The sequence below is a fragment of the Neoarius graeffei genome, chromosome 23, assembly GCF_027579695.1.
Source record: "Neoarius graeffei isolate fNeoGra1 chromosome 23, fNeoGra1.pri, whole genome shotgun sequence".
In the NCBI taxonomy this organism is placed as follows: domain Eukaryota; kingdom Metazoa; phylum Chordata; class Actinopteri; order Siluriformes; family Ariidae; genus Neoarius; species Neoarius graeffei.
Genome location: NC_083591.1, coordinates 17,302,891 through 17,323,325, shown reverse-complemented (window position 1 = coordinate 17,323,325; position 20,435 = coordinate 17,302,891). Strand labels below are relative to the sequence as shown.

The 20,435-nt window shown below is 42.5% G+C and overlaps 1 protein-coding gene across 1 annotated transcript in view; it reads right to left on the bottom strand.

Moving 5' to 3' along the window:
* Window positions 1-19,489, bottom strand: part of LOC132871591 (galanin receptor type 1-like) — a 55,554-nt gene extending 36,065 nt beyond the window's left edge. Inside the window, exons 1-2 of the mRNA XM_060905869.1 lie at window positions 18,529-19,489; window positions 10,513-10,578 (exon numbers count right to left, since the gene is read on the bottom strand). Coding sequence (XP_060761852.1) covers window positions 10,513-10,578; window positions 18,529-19,236 — 774 coding nt within the window. The 5' untranslated portion in view covers window positions 19,237-19,489. The remainder of the gene's footprint in view (window positions 1-10,512; window positions 10,579-18,528) is intronic.
* Between the last annotated feature and the right edge of the window lie 946 nt (window positions 19,490-20,435).

Sequence of the window (20,435 nt, the reverse complement as noted above, 5' to 3'; positions counted from 1 at the left end):
ACTGATGCTCCACCTTGTCCCGGGTTTCGGCACCACTGTAGCGCGAATAGCGTGTGGGTGTAGCACAGAGGACGGCAGGACAGAGATCAAGGGTTTTCAGAAGGCTTTATTGCCGAACTTTTCAGTCTAACAATGTTTTAAATCAAGTAGACAGAGAGACACACACACACTGTCGGCTCTGCCGGGGAAGAAGCTCCCTTCCGCTCTCCCTTTCCCTCCTTAAGTAGGGCGGTTTACTGGGGAGAACACACACAAAACACAGGTTAATGACACTCAGGTGAAGCGATTCTGCCACTTACCTTCCCCAACTCCGCCCTCCTGTCACAGACCGGCGCTTGACCACGCCCCCGCTGCCACACATTTATTTGCAGTTATTGCTGCACAAGGGGGTCACACCAGATACTGAAAGCAAAGGTTCACATACTTTTGCCACTCACAGATATGGAATATTGGATCATTTTCCTCAATAAATAAATGACCAAGTATAATATTTTTGTCTCATTTGTTTAAGTGGGTTCTCTTTATCTACTTTTAGGACTTGTGTGAAAATCTGATGATGTTTTAGGTCATATTTATGCAGAAATATAGAAAATTCTAAAGGGTTCACAAACTTTCAAGCACCACTGGAGATTACGAGCATACTCTGAGAAGTTATCGCTAGTTGTTTGCAATATGGCAGCCGTTTAGGCCACCAGCTATTTCACTTCTGGTAAAACTGCTAAGAAAAGTCATGTGACTGAAACCCAGCAATTGTCAGGAATTGTCCATTAATTCTGAAAGGGCCACTTTCTAAATTTTGACAGAGTAAATAATCCACCTTGTATATCTGTGACTATAGTTCTCATTTCCCACAGAGATCAAATCTAGAGGGAGTGTCACTGCGTGTAATCACACTGGACACTTACAGTAATGCTTTTATGGCTGAGGACTACAGTTGACTTCCTAACTTTAGGACTGCAGTTGTCATGAACAGTTTTGCACTCAAGTTTCCATCAATGAAGAGATTATAACATCAATGAAACAGACTTCATGTTAAAACTATTAAAAATTTTATAATCACATTGTCTGTTATCACCCAAATGAGGATGGGTTCCCTTTTGAGTCTGGTTCAAGTCAAGTCAAGTCAACTTTATTGTCAAATATGCTATACATGCTTGACATACAGCACAGATGAAATTTCAGTCCTCTCTGACCCACGGTGCAAACAGGCAATGCAATAAATAAAAATAAAAATAGAATAATTGAAAAAACAAACAATATAAACAGTATAAACACTCTAGATAGGAACTAGACATAGACTAAACACTCAAACAATATAAACAGTATAAATAAACAGTATAAACACTAGATAAGAACTAGACAAAGACTAAACACTCAAACAGACAATATAAACAGTATAAACACTCTAGATATGAAGTAGACGTAGACTAAACACTCATATACACACACACACACACACACACACGTTCAAATAAACAAAACAGTCAAGGGCACTTGAGGTATAGCAGGTAAACATGAAATAAGCAGTATAAACAAACTAGCAGCTGTTAAGATGAGGTAGTGAGGAATAGTGTGGAATTATGTCGTCTGAGGGAGTTTTCCTTGCCACTGTCGCCACAGGATTGCTCATTGGGGATAGATTAGGGATAAAATTAGCTCATGTTTAAAGTCATTAGAATTCTGTAAAGCTGCTTTGAGACAATGTCTATTGTCAAAAGCGCTATAAAAATAAATTTGACTTGACAATCACCTGATAAGTCCTGGGTATGACTTTAAACTGCAACTGGTGGTGAGTCTCAGGTCCGGGAGAACTTGAGTATTGGGGAAAGTGGAGTTACCCCTTAATCACCATTGCTCCTAGGTCCGCTCTGACTCAGAATGGTAGCACCTGCCTGGATTCCAGCTATGGGTTAAATAGTACATCACCAATAAGGCGCTAGCAGCAGGGCGCTTTTTGGTGCAATGTGGCAGATGAACCCAACAGGGTCAATGGCACACCACCTGATGGCATGCGGAAGAACCACTCAAATGGCCAATGGATGGCATCACTTGGCAAGTCAGTTGTCACTGCGGGGCAACTTACAACATACCCATCAGGTCTGTGGCACTTTTGTGCACAACTTGGCATCAGGTCTGGAGGTCCAGAGAGACAACACAATGGGGGCACGACATTGTTTGTCTTACCTCACTGTGGAAAGCACTTAATTCGGAGAAGAAATAGGCTCATTCATGCCACCACTGCGGACAACTCTATCGCCCTGGTGCAGGCCTCACGGCCCATCTGTGTTTCTGCACATCCTAATGAAGCAGTCATCATCGCTAGCGATGGACAGCCGATGGACGGAGTAATCACCTGACACAACTATTACTAAGAGGCTGTTATATCTACAGTCTGGGCTAGAAAGAAATCAGCCCCAGATTCATCACAGTATCCTTAACACTGTTGCTGGTTTTGTTTTGATTCATTCCACAAAAGCCATTTGCATTTTTTAAAAAGCACAAATGAATGCTAAATACAAAACCTTGTCTTGATGTATTTTTTATACATGCTCATGACCAGACTGGATCTTTTTACCTTGCTTTATTTTGTGTTTCTTTCTATTTGTTGAGATCCATCATTGATTCATTGCTTTCCGAAAACGAATGAATGTCTGAGTTATGTGTTTTTCTATTTGATTTTTGGTCAGAAAAAGTCACTGTGTTTTATGTGCTGTATATTGTACACTGATTTATGGATTGAGGAAACACTAAAGCGGTTCAGTTCTCCAAAGAGGTCTTAGTGTCTGGTGTAACTTTTGACATTACAATCCGCATCACGACTATACTGCAGGACATAATACATTTTTAATGAGGCAGTATTTAAAACACGCAGCACAATCTTATTGTACATAATGTCATGAATAAGACTCACTATGAGAATGATCAGACCGATTCATTGATGTACAACATAATACAAGAGTGTGTATGAGAATATCAACTCACGTCTCGATTGTGCATGTTTTAGTAGATGGATATAATTAATCTATTGCATGCAAAATGCCCAAACCCCAATGCACCTGAGGCAATTAACCCACTGCAGCAGTTTAAAAGTACAGCAATTCCCCAGAAAACAATGCACAGCAGGTAACAGTGGCCTGTTATGCAATGTTAGCTCATGTTAAGTTCATATTAAGTCAACGGATTTGGCAACTTTAGTCAATATTTATGCAGGGAATGTTCCTTGTATTCAGATTCAAGTTATGCAGCTACACAAGTCCATTTCCTGGGCCTGTTCAGAATACGCAAATTGCCAAAATTTGTTGCATAGCAAGTACATGGCATTTAGTCCATGGCGGCCATATCCGGAGGTCGTGTTGTGTTCTGGATATTGTAGCTGGATGCAGTTTCCAACGTTGGCATGACAGTATTTTCAAAATGCATAAAGTAATATCCTCTGTAGCCGAAAGTATTTACATTCTAAAAACTATCTGCATTTTGAAAAGTTATCATGTTATCACATGACTTGCAAACCTGATTGTGTTTCATGAGCCCGTCAAGTGTGATAATGTCAGGAAAAGCACAAACTTTATGCCTGAAGTGTGCTGTTAAAAAAGTGATGTTAAAAAATAAGTAAAATAACTTACTACACACCAATCAACCATAACATTAAAACCACTGCCAGGTAAAGTGAATAACATTGATTATTATCCATACAGGACACTTTTTCAATGGAAGAAAAACATGTATTCTATTCCGTTTTAGCGGGTTTCATTCATTTGGTTTGATAGCATGCAATATTGTTAACATATCGCTTATCCTATGTGTATTACGTCACTCTACCCCAGTGGTTCCCAAACTTTTTTTCTCAAGCCCCCCTTTGATGATATAAGAACATTGTAAGCCCCCCACCCCTCACCGCACCCGATCCCACCCACCCCAAATCTATCGCACCTTCTTTGTTTTGAATAAATTAAATAATATATAAACACTATATAAAGATCTTTTCTTTCTAAAATATGTACATATCACTTCACATTTCAATTTCACAGTTTTTATTGTTTGTTATGCTGAAAACTAGCAATACTAACAAACTTTAAATTGAATTCTAGTATTCATTCAGCATTCAGACAGTATTACATTCTTGAATATGTGTTCAGGTAAATTTAACTTCATGTTTTAACATTTAATTGAGGAACAGTGCAACACCAACAAATTCCAAACTGAAATGAAAACCTTATGTGCACGCTATTTCTGCAGTGACCTGCATCAGCATCATTCAAAGTGCTACATATGAATCAGTGACTGGTGTGGGCTTGCTTTGTTTTGCAAATTTTTTCAAAGTGGGGTTGCTGTTTGGAAATAGCCACTCTCAGTTCATGTTCAATGTTCAGCTTAGATCTGTATTTGGTCTTGATTGCAGCAACTGCAGAAAACCGTTTCACATAAATAGGATGTGGCAAAAGGCAACAGTATGTCCATAGCTCTTTGACCAAGTAGTGGATAGTCTTTCTCCACTCCAATCCAAAACACAGTCAGTGAAGTGGATGTGAACTGTAATCTCTTTCTTGAGTCAGATGTCATGTCAATGTACTGTTCTTCCTCTGTGGCACTGAAGTCTGCAGGTACAGTTGCTTGAAAGGGGTCTCGTATCCAGTCATAATCCTCAGGGAAGTACCTCTGAAAGTGCTTTTGCAGGGCCGAGATATGAGCCTTCATACATGGAAGAATTGTATTTTCCAGCTCATTTTTGTCAAGGTATGCTTTCAGGTTTTCAAATGAGTCCATGTTTCCCTCTGCAAGCCTTCTCTCCCACATCTTCATTTTTTTTTTTTTGTGAAAGAAGTTATTTTGTCTGTGAGTTGTGGAAGATGAGTGTTGGTGCCTTGCAACTGTAAATTCAGTTCATTTAGCTTCTGAAATATGTCACTGAGATAGGCAAGCTTTTGTAAGAACTTTTTATCATGAAACTTGCGGGCAAGTTTCAGACTGTCTTTTATATCTTCCTCGTCAATATACCTGACGTATGTTATTAACAGACTGTCTTTATTACTGTCCGTTGCCTCATCCATTTGCAGCGCAAAACGACCATCTTTTATCTTTTCAATAAGCTGCTCTTCCATATCTGCAGAGAGGTCACTTATACGTCTTGAAATAGTGTTGTTTGACAACGGGATAGTTTTCAGTTTACTGGCAGTTGATTCATCAATTAGAGTTGAAACCATGTCAATAGCTGCGGGTAGTATTAACTCCTCCGCTATGGTGTGCGCTTTTTTGCACACCACTTCTTCAGTCAAGAAAACTCCAATCTCATCCTTCAGTTCAAAAACCCTGGACAGAACCTTCCCTCGTGAAAGCCATCTATACTCACTGTGCCACAACAGAGCTGTGTGCTGAGATCCCATTTCTTCACATATTGAAGATAAGATTCTGGATTTCAGGGGTCTGGTTTTTATGTAGTTGACTGTTGTGATGACATCTATCAACACTGAGTTTAGCTCAGGACTTAGGTCTTTGGAGGCAAGTGCCTCTCTGTGAAGCAGGCAGTGTGTCCACTGTGCTTTGGGGGAGACGCGTCTGATGAGAGCTTGCAGTCCGCTGTGTTTACCAGCCATCGCCTGAGCCCCGTCTGTACAAACTCCCACACAGTCCTCCCACTTCAGGTCTGCCTCTTTCAAATATGTGTCAATAATTTGGAAAAGTTCCTCTGCAGTGGCTCTGTTAGGGATATATTTGCAGAAAAGCAAATCCTCTTTTATATCTTCCTCGTCAATATACCTGACGTATGTTATTAACAGACTGTCTTTATTACTGTCCGTTGCCTCATCCATTTGCAGCGCAAAATGACCATCTTTTATCTTTTCAATAAGCTGCTCTTCCATATCTGCAGAGAGGTCACTTATACGTCTTGAAATAGTGTTGTTTGACAACGGGATAGTTTTCAGTTTACTGGCAGTTGATTCATCAATTAGAGTTGAAACCATGTCAATAGCTGCGGGTAGTATTAACTCCTCCGCTATGGTGTGCGCTTTTTTGCACTGGGCAACTCTGAAGGCTACCTTGTAAGAAGCAAGTTGTGCTTTCGCAGGGACAGATGCACTTTGGACAAAGTGACTCTGCTGGGCATGACAGTTTTCCAGTTTCTTTTTAAAAAAATCAAGGTGCTTGTTCACATGTTCAGGGTGGTGGGTTTCCAAGTGTCTTTTCATTTTATTGGGCTTTAGACTGTCGGCCGCTAGTATTTTTAGACACACAACACACTGCGGTCTCTCTTCTTGGCCGACCACAGTGCTTGTAAAGCCCAGGGACAGATATGCCTCGTCATATTTTCTTGTTTTTACCTTTTTCTTTTCCGTTGTTGTTGGGGTCGCATTACATGTGACTTGCCATCTGATTTTCGCTTTGCGCCTGTCACAAACCTGTCCATCTTTACTTTTCATTCTACTTCTCACTCTACTTTTCACTCTTAGGCTACTTCTCACTCTACTTTTCACGTCTTCTTCTACGGTTTCTGCAGAACAAACGTCGCTCGTTCTTCTTGTTTATTTTATTGCGGTTTGCAAACCCAGTGAAGGTAAGTGCATTACCGCGATTAGCTGGACTGGAGTGTATGGAGCACTTGCATGTGACGTCACAGCCGATCCAGATTGTGACAGACGCCATCTTGTCGGTCAAACGCCATATTCCGCCTTCTACTTCTGCTTTTACTTCTACCTTTTCTTCTGGAAAACCCTACTATATACAATTCTACTACAACGGCTGCGGCTACAAGCTCTCACTACCTGTGCACGTTTTTTATGTTTTTTGTGTGTATTTTTGCGTGTTGTTCGTCTGTACCGGACTTCAATATCCACTACAACCGTATGGACTTACTGGACATTGGTTTCCAGCAGAAAATGACGGTTTGTAGCGATTTCCATCGCATGCACAACATTCCGGATGAGATAGCGAGACCAGCGGGGTCTCCGTGGATTGTTATCAGAAGCAAAGCGAAGGAGGCAGCGCCGGGAGCGGAAGCAAAAGCGAGGCTGCAGAGCCGGCCTGTTGACTAAGCTCAGAAAACAGCTACTCAAATCTCCACTGCCAAGCCTCTACCTCTCCAACGCCAGATCCATGTAAACAAGACGGACGAGCTGGAATTACCTTATTCTATAATCGGCTGGTCAGTGCTATACTCAATACTTAAGTGACTTACCCGTCCAATGAGGATTCTTGTTTACAAGATGCCACATCTGAGTCGCTGACAAATCCTGAATTTCTGTAAAGATAACTGTCCAGAAATTTATAAGCACGCAGTGCTTCACCACTGAACAGCAAGGGAAAGTTAATGAGGTAATTATACACGTCCGGGTATTCCGCTGGCAGTTCAAAATCCAGTCGTGAAAACTCCGTCCGGTAAGCCATAAGGGTCACAAATCTGTAGATCGTTTATTTTAGACATATATCTAGTTATCTGTTCATTAGAAAAATGAGCCGTGTAGTCCGTCGGTTGAAATTGATCCATTCTGTACACGAGTGCAGCAGTATTCAGCGGTGTTTTTGACTGACAAGATGGCGGTTGTGTACTTTCCGGTCATGTGACTGCAAGATCTCTATAGCAGGAGATCCTTTGACGCCCCCCCTGCAGTTCCACTGCGCCCCCCCCCCCCCCCCCCCCCCCCCCCCCCAGGGGTCGCACCTCCCAGTTTGGGAACCACTGCTCTACCCAATGGTGAATGAGCATTGAATATGGTTTATGATATTGTATGGTTGTCAAGACATCATGACATCACACGTCAGAGATGTAAAACTAGCAAGTGACTGTGACAATTTGGCCACTGGGTTTGCTTTATTACATACGGAAAATTTTGAGAGATTTTGAAAGAGAAAGACGTGTTGAACACCCAAAAGGAGTGTGTATGTTTATAATAATAATAATAATGGCTATTTTTCGTGGTATATCAGATATATTCCATTCAGCTACTTGTTTTCGACTCATTCAATATCATGCTAGCTGAATGGAATATATCTGATATACCACTCAACGCCAGTCAATATTACTTAAGTATCTCATTATAGTGGCACCTGTCAAGGGGTGGGATATATTAGGCAGCAAGAGAACAGTCAGTTCTCAAAGTCGATGTGTTAGAAGCAGGAAAAATTTGCAAGCGTAAGGATCTGCGCAACTTTGACAAGGGCCAAATTGTGACGGCTAGATGACTGGGTCTAAGCATCTCCAAAATGGCACATCTTGTGGGGTGTTCCTGGTATGTAGTGGTTAGTACCTACCAAAAGTGGTCAAAGGAAGGATAACCGGTGACCCAGCGACAGGGTCATGGGCAGCCAAGGCTCACTGATTTGCATGGGGAACGAAGACTAGCCCATAAGGTCCAATCCCACAGAAGAGCTACTTTAGCACAAACTGACCATATGGTCAAGCCTTTCTGCCCCATGCAAATCAATGAGCCTTCGACACCCATGACCCTGTCGCCGGTTCACCGGTTGTCCTTCCTTGGACCACTTTTGGTAGGTACTAACCACTACATACTGGGAACACCCTACAAGATGTGCCATTTTGGAGATGCTCAGACCCAGTCATCTAGCCATCATAATTTTTCCCCTGTCAAAGTCACATGGATCCTTACACTTGCCCGTTTTTCCTGCTTCCAACACATCAACTTCAAGAAATGACTGTTCTCTTGCTGCTTAATATATCCCACCCCTTGACAAGTGCCACTGTAATGGGATAATGTTATTCACTTCACCTATCAGTGGTCATCATGTTATGACCGATCGGTGTATATCGAGCTTATTCAAATAGTAAAGTGATAGAGGTTAACTTGGTTAAATACTTTGCTGCAGTATGTGGCATACAGTGCATCCTACACTGTAAAAAATGACTGTGAAATTTACAGTAAAACTATATGAAATGCATACAGAACAGCACTGTAAACCACGAAACATATATTTGTTGTTCAAATCACTGTTAAATTTTGTAAACCAGTAAACAGAACGTTTTTGTTATATTTACAACATCAATATGTAAATTTATTTGTTAAAGCTACAAGTACTGGTAACAAAAACAGAGAAATACTGTAACACTCATAACAGAAAACTTGTGTCAATTTGACATGCACTTACTGCAGAATGAAGGGTTTTTCTTAGTAAAAGTACATAGCCTTCTGGGCTATGCATATAAATTCATTGCTTATGCCAGCCTGCATGAAACTAGAAACACTATTCAATTCCAACTCGCAACCATTTCTAACTGAATTCTAACGATTTCTAACAACATTTAGGCAAAGTTATTAAAATGTAAACAACCACCCAACAGTGTTATTAACTGCAGCAAGTGCAGTGTTTTAGTGTGATTTCAGCCATGATTTCATTCACTGTAAATCACTTTACATGTTCGCCAGTAAAGTGATCTACTGGGGTGCTGTATTTTTTACAGGGATTTTCTGGTCACCCCAGCTGCCAGGGTTTTCCTGTTAAAATGACAGATTATTTTTACAGTGTAGTTAAACTTATGACAGTTAATATTCAGTGTTGCGATGGTGCTGTAAATAAGTCCCATACGAACTTCTTTGCTGTTAGTCTGGGTTGAAGAAGTACACGTGTAACTAAGGCATGTCTAAATTGAAGGAAATTCCTGCATTATTTCTGCATAGTGCATATTTACAGTGTTATGTCTGATGACAGAATACCAATTTTGTTATTCAATCTTCATTGCACGCAGAATTCAATTCTGAATCCAACCTGAACTGAGTAAAAGGTAGCAATGAGAACTTCAGGATGCAGTAGAAATGGCTACTGTAGGAGTGTGGGTCCCTAGTACTTCATCAGAAGTTAAACATAATGTTAAATGCAAGTGTTAAGACATTTAAAAAAAAACAGACATGTGGCTTCTACTAAAACTTTATCTCAGAACTCATGGAAAGTCAGTCTTGTCGATCTTGTATATTTTGTATATTGATTCATCTCTTTGACATTGCACATCAGATATTTTAATGGAATCCTGCATTTTGACATATGACATTTCCATGAAGTTAAATGAACTGTGTTTGGGCGCCCCAGTGTTCAGGCCCCAGGCTTGTTGCACACTGTAACATTAGTTCGACTAGGCAATTAGGTGCTTCATCAATCCCACATTTCAGGGCTAAGACTACAGTTCATTTTTACATTTATGCCACATTTGCAGTATATTTTCAGCTAAATTAGTTATGCCAGCATCAAAAGTGTAGGTCAACCTACTTATCCATCCACAGCAATCAGAGCAGATCTCAGGTACCTACACACCAGCCCTAACACAGTATAAGTGAATTTTTAAAGTGAGAGCAATGGGTAAGGAAAGAGACTTATTTAACCAGACCAAGCTGGAAAAACCCTTTGGGGCTTAAAACCTGAAGGTGCAGCCCTAACATCACCCATGAGTTATAATCAAATATAACTGGAGATAATATAAATATATAATCAAATCACTGCCATTTGTAGTTCAATTTGTGATGCTAAACAACATTATTAAAATTTTATAAAAGGTGCATTTAAAAGCCTTACCTTCCTCTTAGATGCCTCTGATTTTTTGGACATGTTCTTCAACTTTTTACGCAAGTGATTTAAAACCTGTAAACAGAACATACAGAAATAATTTACAGCTATTACACCACAAGATTTAAATAAACCACAAAGCAAATGAAGATAATAAGCATGGAAGCTAATCTTTCTTTCTTATAGTTTTTCTTTCTTTCTTTTCTTCATTCCTTCCCTCCTTTCTTGCTTTCCCACATTCTTTCTTCCTCTTCCCATTTCCTCCCTTTCTTTTTTCCTTTTCATCATCTATTCCCTCCCTCTTCCCATAATTTCTTTTTTTCATTCTTTCTACTTCATGTGCATCTATATCTCAGATTTTTCTTTCTTTCTTTCTTTCTTTCTTTCTTTCTTTCTTTCTTTCTTTCTTTCTTTCTTTCCTGTAACTTTAAGTCCTGTCATAGCCACAAGAGCACATCACCCATGAGTTATAATCAAATATAACTGGAGATAATATAAATATATAATCAAATCACTGCCATTAAAACAAAATGAAATCATAGGAACATGGGGAGAAAAGTCTGTCTGTCTGTCTGTCTGTCTGTCTGTCGCACTACAGTTCCTCAGTGTGAACATACTTATCCACAGTAAAAGTGAGACACTGCTTGAGAGTACACACTTCACACTTCAAGTGCACACTTTAGAGGAGCAGACTGAGGCTACGTTTACATTAGACCGTATCTGTCTCGTTTTCTTCGCGGATGCACTGTCCGTTTACATTAAACCCCCTGGAAAAGCCAGGAAACGGGAATCCGCCAGCGTCCACGTATTCAATCCAGATCATGTCAGCTCCGGTGCTGTGTAAACATTCAGAATACGCGAATACGCTGTGCTGAGCTCTAGCTGGCGTCTCATTGGACAACGTCACTGTGACATCCACCTTCCTAATTCGCTGGCGTTGGTCATGTGACGCGACTGCTGAAAAACGGCGCGGACTTCCGCCTTGTATCACCTTTCATTAAAGAGTATAAAAGTATGAAAATACTGCAAATACTGATGCAAATACTGTCCATTGTGTAGTTATGATTGTCTTTCGGCTTGCCATCCTTCCACTTGCAAGTAGTAAGTGATATGCGCTGGGATCACACACACAGCGGCTCAGTCCCGAATCGTGACTTGTGCACTTCACTCACGCGCTCTGTGAGCTGCGCAGGGCCGGAGTGCGCACCCTCCAGAGGGCACTCGCTGTTCAGGGCGGAGTGATTTGGAGCGCAGGATGCCTGCGGAGCCGAGCGTATCCGTGTATTAGGCTTGCCATCCTTCTACTTGCAAGTGGTGAGCCTTGCGCGGCTTGCCATCCTTCTACTTGCAAGTGGTGAGCCTTGCGCATGCCCTAAATGCACTGGGATCATGTTACGCGCCGTCTGAAATGCACTGGGATCATGTTACGCGCCGTCTGAAATGCACTGGGATCATGTTACGTGCCGTCTAAAGTCATGTGATTAGCGTATCCGCGTATTGGCGTTGCTGTGTGCACGGCTAACGGTTTTAGTGTAAACGCGAATCGTTTTAAGAATGTTAATCTGATGATCCGCTGATTCGACGTAATGTAAACGTAGCCTGAGCACACTGATCTTTATCTAATCACTCTCTAGAAGTCTTGTACTTTTGCTTAGTCCATATTTAACAGGTACACTTACATTTAAGTGCACTTGCTAAGTGTGCAGTTACTGACTGTTGCATACAGACTGTAGTGTTCTGACTGTAGTGTACTGACTGGATAGTGCTCAGTCAGCACTATCCAGTCAGTACACTACAGTCTAGTGTACTGCCTGGATAGTGCTGACTGCAATATACTGACTGTAGTGCATTGCCTGGATAGTGCTGACTGTAGTGTACTGACTGTAGTGCATTGCCTGGATAGTGCTGACTGTAGTGTACTGCCTGGATAGTGCTGACTGCAATATACTGATTGTAGTGCATTGCCTGGATAGTGCTGACTGTAGTGTACTGACTGTAGTGCACTGCCTGGATAGTGCTGACTGTAGTGTACTGACTGGAGTGTACTGCCCGGATAGTGCTGACTGTAGTGTACTGCCTGGATAGTGCTGACTGCAATATACTGACTGTCGTGCATTGTCTGAATAGTGCTGACTGTAGTGTACTGACTGTAGTGCATTGCCTGGATAGTGCTGACTGTAGTGTACTGACTGTAGTGTACTGCCTGGATAGTGCTGACTGTAGTGTACTGACTGGAGTGTACTGCCTGGATAGTGCTGACTGTAGTGTACTGCCTGGATAGTGCTGACTGCAATATACTGACTGTAGTGCATTGCCTGGATAGTGCTGACTGTAGTGTACTGACTGTAGTGTACTGCCTGGATAGTGCTGACTGTAGTGTACTGCCTGGATAGTGCTGACTGTAGGTGTACTGCCTGGATAGTGCTGACTGCAATATACTGACTGTCGTGCATTGCCTGGATAGTGCTGACCGTAGTGTACTGACTGTAGTGTACTGACTGGATAGTGCTGACTGTAGTGTTCTGACTGTAGTGTACTGACTGGATAGTGCTGACTGTAGTGTACTGCCTGGATAGTGTTGACTGCAATATACTGACTGTCGTGCATTGTCTGGATAGTGCTGACTGTAGTGTACTGACTGTAGTGTACTGCCTGGATAGTGCTGACTGCAATATACTGACTGTCGTGTATTGTCTGGATAGTGCTGACTGTAGTGTACTGACTGTAGAGCATTGCCTGGATAGTGCTGACTGTAGTGTACTGACTGTAGTGTACTGCCTGGATAGTGCTGACTGTAGTGTACTGACTGGAGTGTACTGCCTGGATAGTGCTGACTGTAGTGTACTGCCTGGATAGTGCTGACTGCAATATACTGACTGTAGTGTACTGACTGTAGTGTACTGCCTGGATAGTGCTGACTGTAGTGTACTGCCTGGATAGTGCTGACTGTAGTGTACTGTCTGGATAGTGCTGACTGTAGTGTACTGCCTGGATAGTGCTGACTGTAGTGTACTGACTGGATAGTGCTGACTGTAGTGTATTGACTGTATCGTGCTGACTGTAGCGTACTGCCTGGATAGTGCTGACTGTAGTGTACTGCCTGGATAATGCTGACTGTAGTGTACTGATTGTAGTGTACTGACTGGATAGTGCTGACTGTAGTGTACTGATTGTAGTGTACTGCCTGGATAGTGCTGACTGTAATGTACTGACTGTAGTGTATTGCCTGGATAGTACTGACTGTAGTGTACTGCCTGAATAGTGCTGACTGTAATGTAGTGACTACTGTATTGCCTAGATAGTGCTGACTGTAGTGTACTGACTGGATAGTGCTGACTGTAATGTAGTGACTAGTGTATTGCCTGGATAGTGCTGACTGTAGTGTACTGCCTGAATAGTGCTGACTGTAATGTAGTGACTAGTGCATTGCCTGGATAGTGCTGACTGTAGTGTACTGACTGGATAGTGCTGACTGTAGTGTACTGACTGTAGTGTACTGACTGGATAGTGCTGACTGTAGCGTACTGCCTGGATAGTGCTGACTGTAGTGTACTAAATGTAGTGTACTGACTGGATAGTGCTGACTGTAGTGTACTAAATGTAGTGTACTGACTGGATAGTGCTGACTGTAGTGTACTGACTGGATAGTGCTGACTGTAGTGTAATGAGTGGATAATGCTGACTGTAGTGTACTGACTGTAGTGTAATGACTGGATAATGCTGACTGTAGTGTACTGACTGCACAGTGCTGACTGTTGTGTACCTACTGTAATGTATTGGCTGTATTGTAACAAGAGCGCTCTGACAGCACAAAATCCCCCGCTGGCAACTATATCTATGCTATAAGGCCATAACTCAGGTAAAATGTGACTGAATTGAATGAAATTGCAATATGCGTATTACCGACATATAACAAAGAATCCTGTCAAGTTTTGTTAAATTCCTCCAAAAATTGTGAGAGGAGTTGATTTCAGAAGGTGAGTACCCTTCCCGGGACAGATGGACAGACAGACAGATGGATGGACGGATGGACATTGCCACGATATAATCCCCCTTCGGGCCTTTCACCCAGCAGGGGATAATAACTGAAGTGTACTGACTGTAATGTACTAACTGTATTGTAATAACTATTGTACTAACTGTAATGTACTGACTATTATACTGACTGTAATGTACTAAATGCAGTGTACTGACTGCAGTGTACTGACTAATGTACTGATTATAGTGTACTGACTGTATAGTACTGACTGTATAGTGCTGACTGCACAGTGCTGACTGAACTGTACCTTACAGTAATGTACTGACTGCAATGTACTGATAGTATTGTGCTGACTGTAGTATACCTACTGTAGTGTACTGCACTGTAATAACTGGAGCAATGACTGTAGTGTATTGATTGTATTGTGTTAACTGTATCAGAATCACAGAATCAAATTTGTCATTTCTAAATATACATTTCAGCATGTAGAAGCAAAATGCTGTTCTCAACAAGTTAGAGTAAAATAGATCACATTTAAAAACAACAAACACACACACTCACATGTCTGAAAGTGAACATTTCTTTAAAAAAAACAGATTGAAGAGGAAAGTGCTGGTGCTTTTTGCAAGGTTATAATACTGGAACTGATAAAAGTGTATGAAGTGCATTTGAGCGCAGAATTGTGTGCCATCTTGATGTTTTCTGGGGGAGGGGAGGGGGCAACATCCAATGTGAGTTCAGTGTCCTAATGACTTGGTGGAAAAAGCTGTTACTCACTCTTGCGGACCTTGCTCTGGAGCCTGCTGCCAGACAGTAAAAGTGCAAAGAGGTGGAGGGAGGGGTCTGATATTATTTTTGTGGCTTTTCTGACACACCGATCTGTGTAGATGTCAGATATGGCACAGAGAGAGACACCTGTGATTTTTTCCACTGCTCTCACTAGTCTACATATGAGCTTGCAGTCTGCAGTTGTACAGTTCCTATACCATGCTGTGATGTACTGAGTTAAGGTGCTCTCGATGGTTTCCTGTAGAATGTTGTGATAATGGGTGGTGGTGGTGGTGGGGGTGTTAACTTTTCTTCATCTCTGCAGGAAGTGGAGACGTTGCTGGGCTTTCTTGGTGAGAGCTGTGGTGTTGATGGACCAGTTCAACGTATCAGCAATGTGCACCCCCAGAAACTTGGTGTTCGATGCTGATGCCATTGATGGTCAGCTGGGGGTGTGCACTGCATCCTTTCCTGAAATCAACAACCATCTCTTTGGTCTTCTCCACATTTAAGGAGAGTCTGTTTTTGTTACACCACATGACCAGCTGCTGTACCTCCGATTTGTACTGTGTATCATCGTCATTCATGTTTAGACCCACCACTGTTATGTTGTCTGTGAATTTGTTGATGTGATTGGTGCTGGTTCTGGCAGAGCAGTCAGGGGCCAGGAGGGCAAAAAGGAGTGGGCTGAGCACACAGCCCTGTGGAGAGCTGGTGCTCAGTGTAGTGGTGCTGGATGTCTTGACTCCTATCCTGACTGACTGCAGCCTGCTAGTGAGGAAGACCAGGATCCAATTACAGAAGCCCAGTGCAAAAGATGTCAAGTCAAGTTTATTTGTATAGCGCTTTTAACAATAAACATTGTCGCAAAGCAGCTTTACAGAATTTGAACGACTTAAAACATGAGCTAATTTTATCCCTAATCTATCCCCAATGAGCAAGCCTGTGGCGACGGTGGCAAGGAAAAACTCCCTCAGATGGTATGAGGAAGAAACCTCGAGAGGAACCAGACTCAAAAGGGAACCCATCCTCATTTGGGCAACAACAGACAACATGAATATAACATTAACAGTTTTAACATGAAGTCAGTTTCATTGAAGTTATAAACTCTTCATTGATGGAAACTTCAGTGCAAAACTGTTCATGGCAACTGCAGTCCTAAAGTCAGCAAGTCAACTGTAGTCCTCAGCCATAAAAGCTGCAGATGTCTGTGAGTGCATTCTTCAGTTGCTCCACACAATCCCTGAGAACCATCCCTGGTATCTGGTCTGCTCCTGCGGCCTTGCGGGGGTTAATCCAGGACAGGACTCTCTTTACAATGGTAGGGGTGTAACACAGGGCCGGTTCACCAGGCTGTGGTGGGGCTTTCAGGGCAGGGATGTTGTTTGTGGCCTCAAAGCATACATAGAAGTCATTTAGCAGGTTGGAGAGGGAGGGGTCACTGTCAGAGACTTGTGGGGGGCTTTGTAGTCTGTGAAAGCCCAGATTCCTTGCTACAGACGATGTGTGTCTCTGTTGTCTGTAAAGTGACTATTAAGCCTCTCTGGGCACTGGCATTTTTGCTCTCTTGATCCCCCAAGACAAGTTATTTCTTGCATCTCTAAGAGATGCCTTGTCCCCTGCTCTAAAGGGTGGTTTCAGATTTTTAGAAAGAAAGAAAGAAAGAAAGAAAGAAAGAAAGAAAGAAAGAAACCTTTATTTGTCACATGCACACTTCAAGCACAGTGAAATTTATCCTCTGCATTTAACCCATCTGAAGCAGTGAACACACACACACACACAGAGCTGTAGGCAGCCACACCAGGGCGCCCGGGGAGCAGTCAGGGGTCAGGTACCTTGCTCAAGGGCACCTCAGCCCAAGGCCGCCCCACGTCAACCTAACTGCATGTCTTTGGATTGTAAGGGAAACCGGAGCACCCGGTGGAAACCCACGCAGACACGGGGAGAACATGCAAACTCCACACAGAAAGGCCCTCGCTGGCCGCTGGGTTTGAACCCAGAACCTTCTTGCTGTGAAGCAACCATGCTAACCACTTACACCACTGTGCCACCCCACGGAGAACAAACAGAGAACAGAGAACAAACCTCACCAGTCATCTATGGTTTCTGGTTGGAGTGCAGAGCCACTTAGTCAATCTTAGTCACTGTTACATCATCAGTGCTTTTGTTGATATAGTTCATCACAGTCTCTGTGTATTCCTGTAGGTCAGTCTGGTGGTCGTAGGTGGCTGCCTTTCTGAAAAGATCCCAGTCTGTAGTTTTCAGCCAGTCCTGCAAAGTTGAGGCGCTCCCCTCTGACCACACTCTGATTTGTTTTGTACTCTATTGTACTGACTGTAGTATACTGACTGTATTGTGTTGACTATAGTGTACTGACTGTAGTGTACTGACTATTGTGCTGACTGTCACGTACCTATTGTAGTGTACTGAATGTATTGTGCTGACTGTAATGTACTGACTGCAATATTCTAACTATAATGTATTGATTGTATTGTGTTGACTGTAGTGTACTGACTGTACTATACTTTCTAGTGTACTGACCGTTGTGTACCTATTGGAGTAGTATACTGATTGTTGTAAACTGATTGTAGTTGACTGACAGTATTATACTGATTGTAATATTCTGACTGTAGTACACCTACAATGTGTGTGTGTGTGTGTGTGTGTGTGTGTGTGTGTGTGTGTGTGTGTGTGTGTGTGTGTGTGAGTGAAACAAGTTCACACATTGTTGAAAGGCCAGAGGCAGTTACCGCACCTGATTACGATATATTTGTTCCCTGTGCGTTTTTATCTCTTTTTCCTATTAGTCACATTCTCATGTTCTCTTTCATTCCCCCTTTCTCTAATCCTTTTCATACCTCCTTTCCTTTTTCCCTTCTTTCTTTCTTTTCCTTTTCTCTATAGTTTATCTATTTTATGCAATTTTTATGGAATTTTATTCTCAGCTACTCTTTTTCAACTTCTATTTTTTTCTGTTTCCATTAGTTATTTTATATTATTGTTCTCTTTCTTTCTTTCTTTCTTTCTTTCTTTCTTTCTTTCTTTCTTCTCTAGCGTCTCTCTTACTCTATTTGTATTTTTCTCAGCTTTTTTTCTCGTCTGCTATTTTTCTTTTCCCTTTATCATTTCTCTCTTTATATCACTTTTTCTTTCTTTGCTCATTGTACCTGTAAATGAAATGTATAATAAAATAATAATAATAATAATAATAATAATAATAATAATAAGTTGTTGCTGTTGTTGTGTATAATTTATTAGTGTTGATTGTATTCACTCACGCTGGCGTAGCAGAAGCAGATGAGCAGTAGCGGCAGGACGTAGCCGAACACGAACGTGCACACCACGTAAATCTTCCGGTCTCGCTCGCTCGGCCATAGCTCCCAGCAGTACGTGACGTTCTCCTTGGACTTGATGATGTTCTGATAGTGCGCCACGGGGCCCGCCATGGCCAGCGACAGTGCCCAGATCACGGCGATGGCGCGCACAGCGTGTCGTGCCACGCGCACTCCGGAGCACCTGCGCGAGTGCACGATGGCAACATAGCGATCCACGGACATGGCAGAGAGCGTGAATATGCTCACGAGCATGGAGACGGTGAAGAAGTAGTGCGTAAACATGCAAAGGAACGCGCCCAGCACCCAGGTGGGCAGCACGTACACGATGGCCTGGAAGGGCACGCAGAAGAGCAGGTAGGACAGATCGGCCACGCTCAGGTTCAGGATGAAGATGTTGGTGGTGCCACGCGGCGCTCCGGGACGTCTGCGCGCCAGCACCGCGATCACCACCGAGTTGCCCAGGACGCCCAGCGCGAAGATGAGCGCGAACGCGAGCAGGACAACCACGTTGTCCACATCGACGCCGAGCGCCAGCGTCTCCAGTGCCGCTGCATCCTTGGTCCCGTTTTTACACAATCCAGCGGTGGGGTCGCTCACATCGGACCGGTTCATCCCGTCCATAAGGTCCACTGGGTTCCACAAACACTCCATGAAACACGCAGGCGCGCGCGCACACTCTCACAGACTCTCCGTGCGCTCTTTCTAAATGACTCTCGATGCGCACTATGCTGGTTATGCGTTCATTTCGGCTCTAGAAAGTCTCAGCGCATGCAACTCACGCGCGCGCTGTCACACACTATTCACTTCTGAGCACAAGAAGTATTCTCTTAATCCAGTTTTAAAAAAGGACTAATTTAATATTATAGTCTAATAGTAAAGGTCTCACTGGCTAATGAGGAGTGGATCGGTGCACTTCGGAGAGAACTGTCAGCGTGCGCGCGCGTGAGAGAGAGATATGTGCGCGCTCTCGGTGATAATGGAGCTGCGATGCGCGCTCCCTGCTCCAGCTGTATTTGGAGTGATTTGAGAGTTATGATGATTCTTATTTATAATTAGTGTGATGGCGATCATCAGCTTCTGAATACATCTCTCTCTCTCTCTCTCTCTCTCTCTCTCTCTCTCTCTCTCTCTCTCTAATGGCTTTTACATTTCTTTCATATGTCTTCATTCTTTCCCGGCAATCATACAGAGGATGTTTTGTGAATAAAGTTACATTATGGTAAGCATAGATAGATAGATAGATAGATAGATAGATAGATAGATAGATAGATAGATAGATAGATAGATAGATAGATAGATAGATAGATGTTGATTTCCCCTGTGTATTGACACTTTTGGGACACCTTGTATTTATCATTCTATATCTTCTAAGACTGTGGTGACTTAAATAACCACTGTATACAACCGTGTTGAGCAGAAAAGCATCTCAGAAGATCAGAAGACGATGTGACGAAAGGACAGACGAATGGATTAAAGTGCCGCTGCATTGGTTACTTTTGGTACAGATGAATTGAGGACTAAATCCAACTGCACCATAACCAGCAGGTAGTCAAATGGTATTGTTAATTAAGGAATAGACTGTGTCAAGAAGAAGAAGAAGAAGCTTTATTGTCATTGTACAAGAATACAACAAAATTCCGTTTGGCAGCATTTCTCTTATAGCAGCTACATATCACAGTCACAAGAAAATATATTAAACATAAATAGTAAAAACAGCTGTCAGCCCTGTGATGATATGGCGACTTGTTCAGGGTGTACCCCGCCTTTCGCCTGTAGTCAGCTGGGATAGGCTCCAGCTTGCCTGTGACCCTGTAGAACAGGATAAAGTGGCTAGAGATAATGAGAATGAG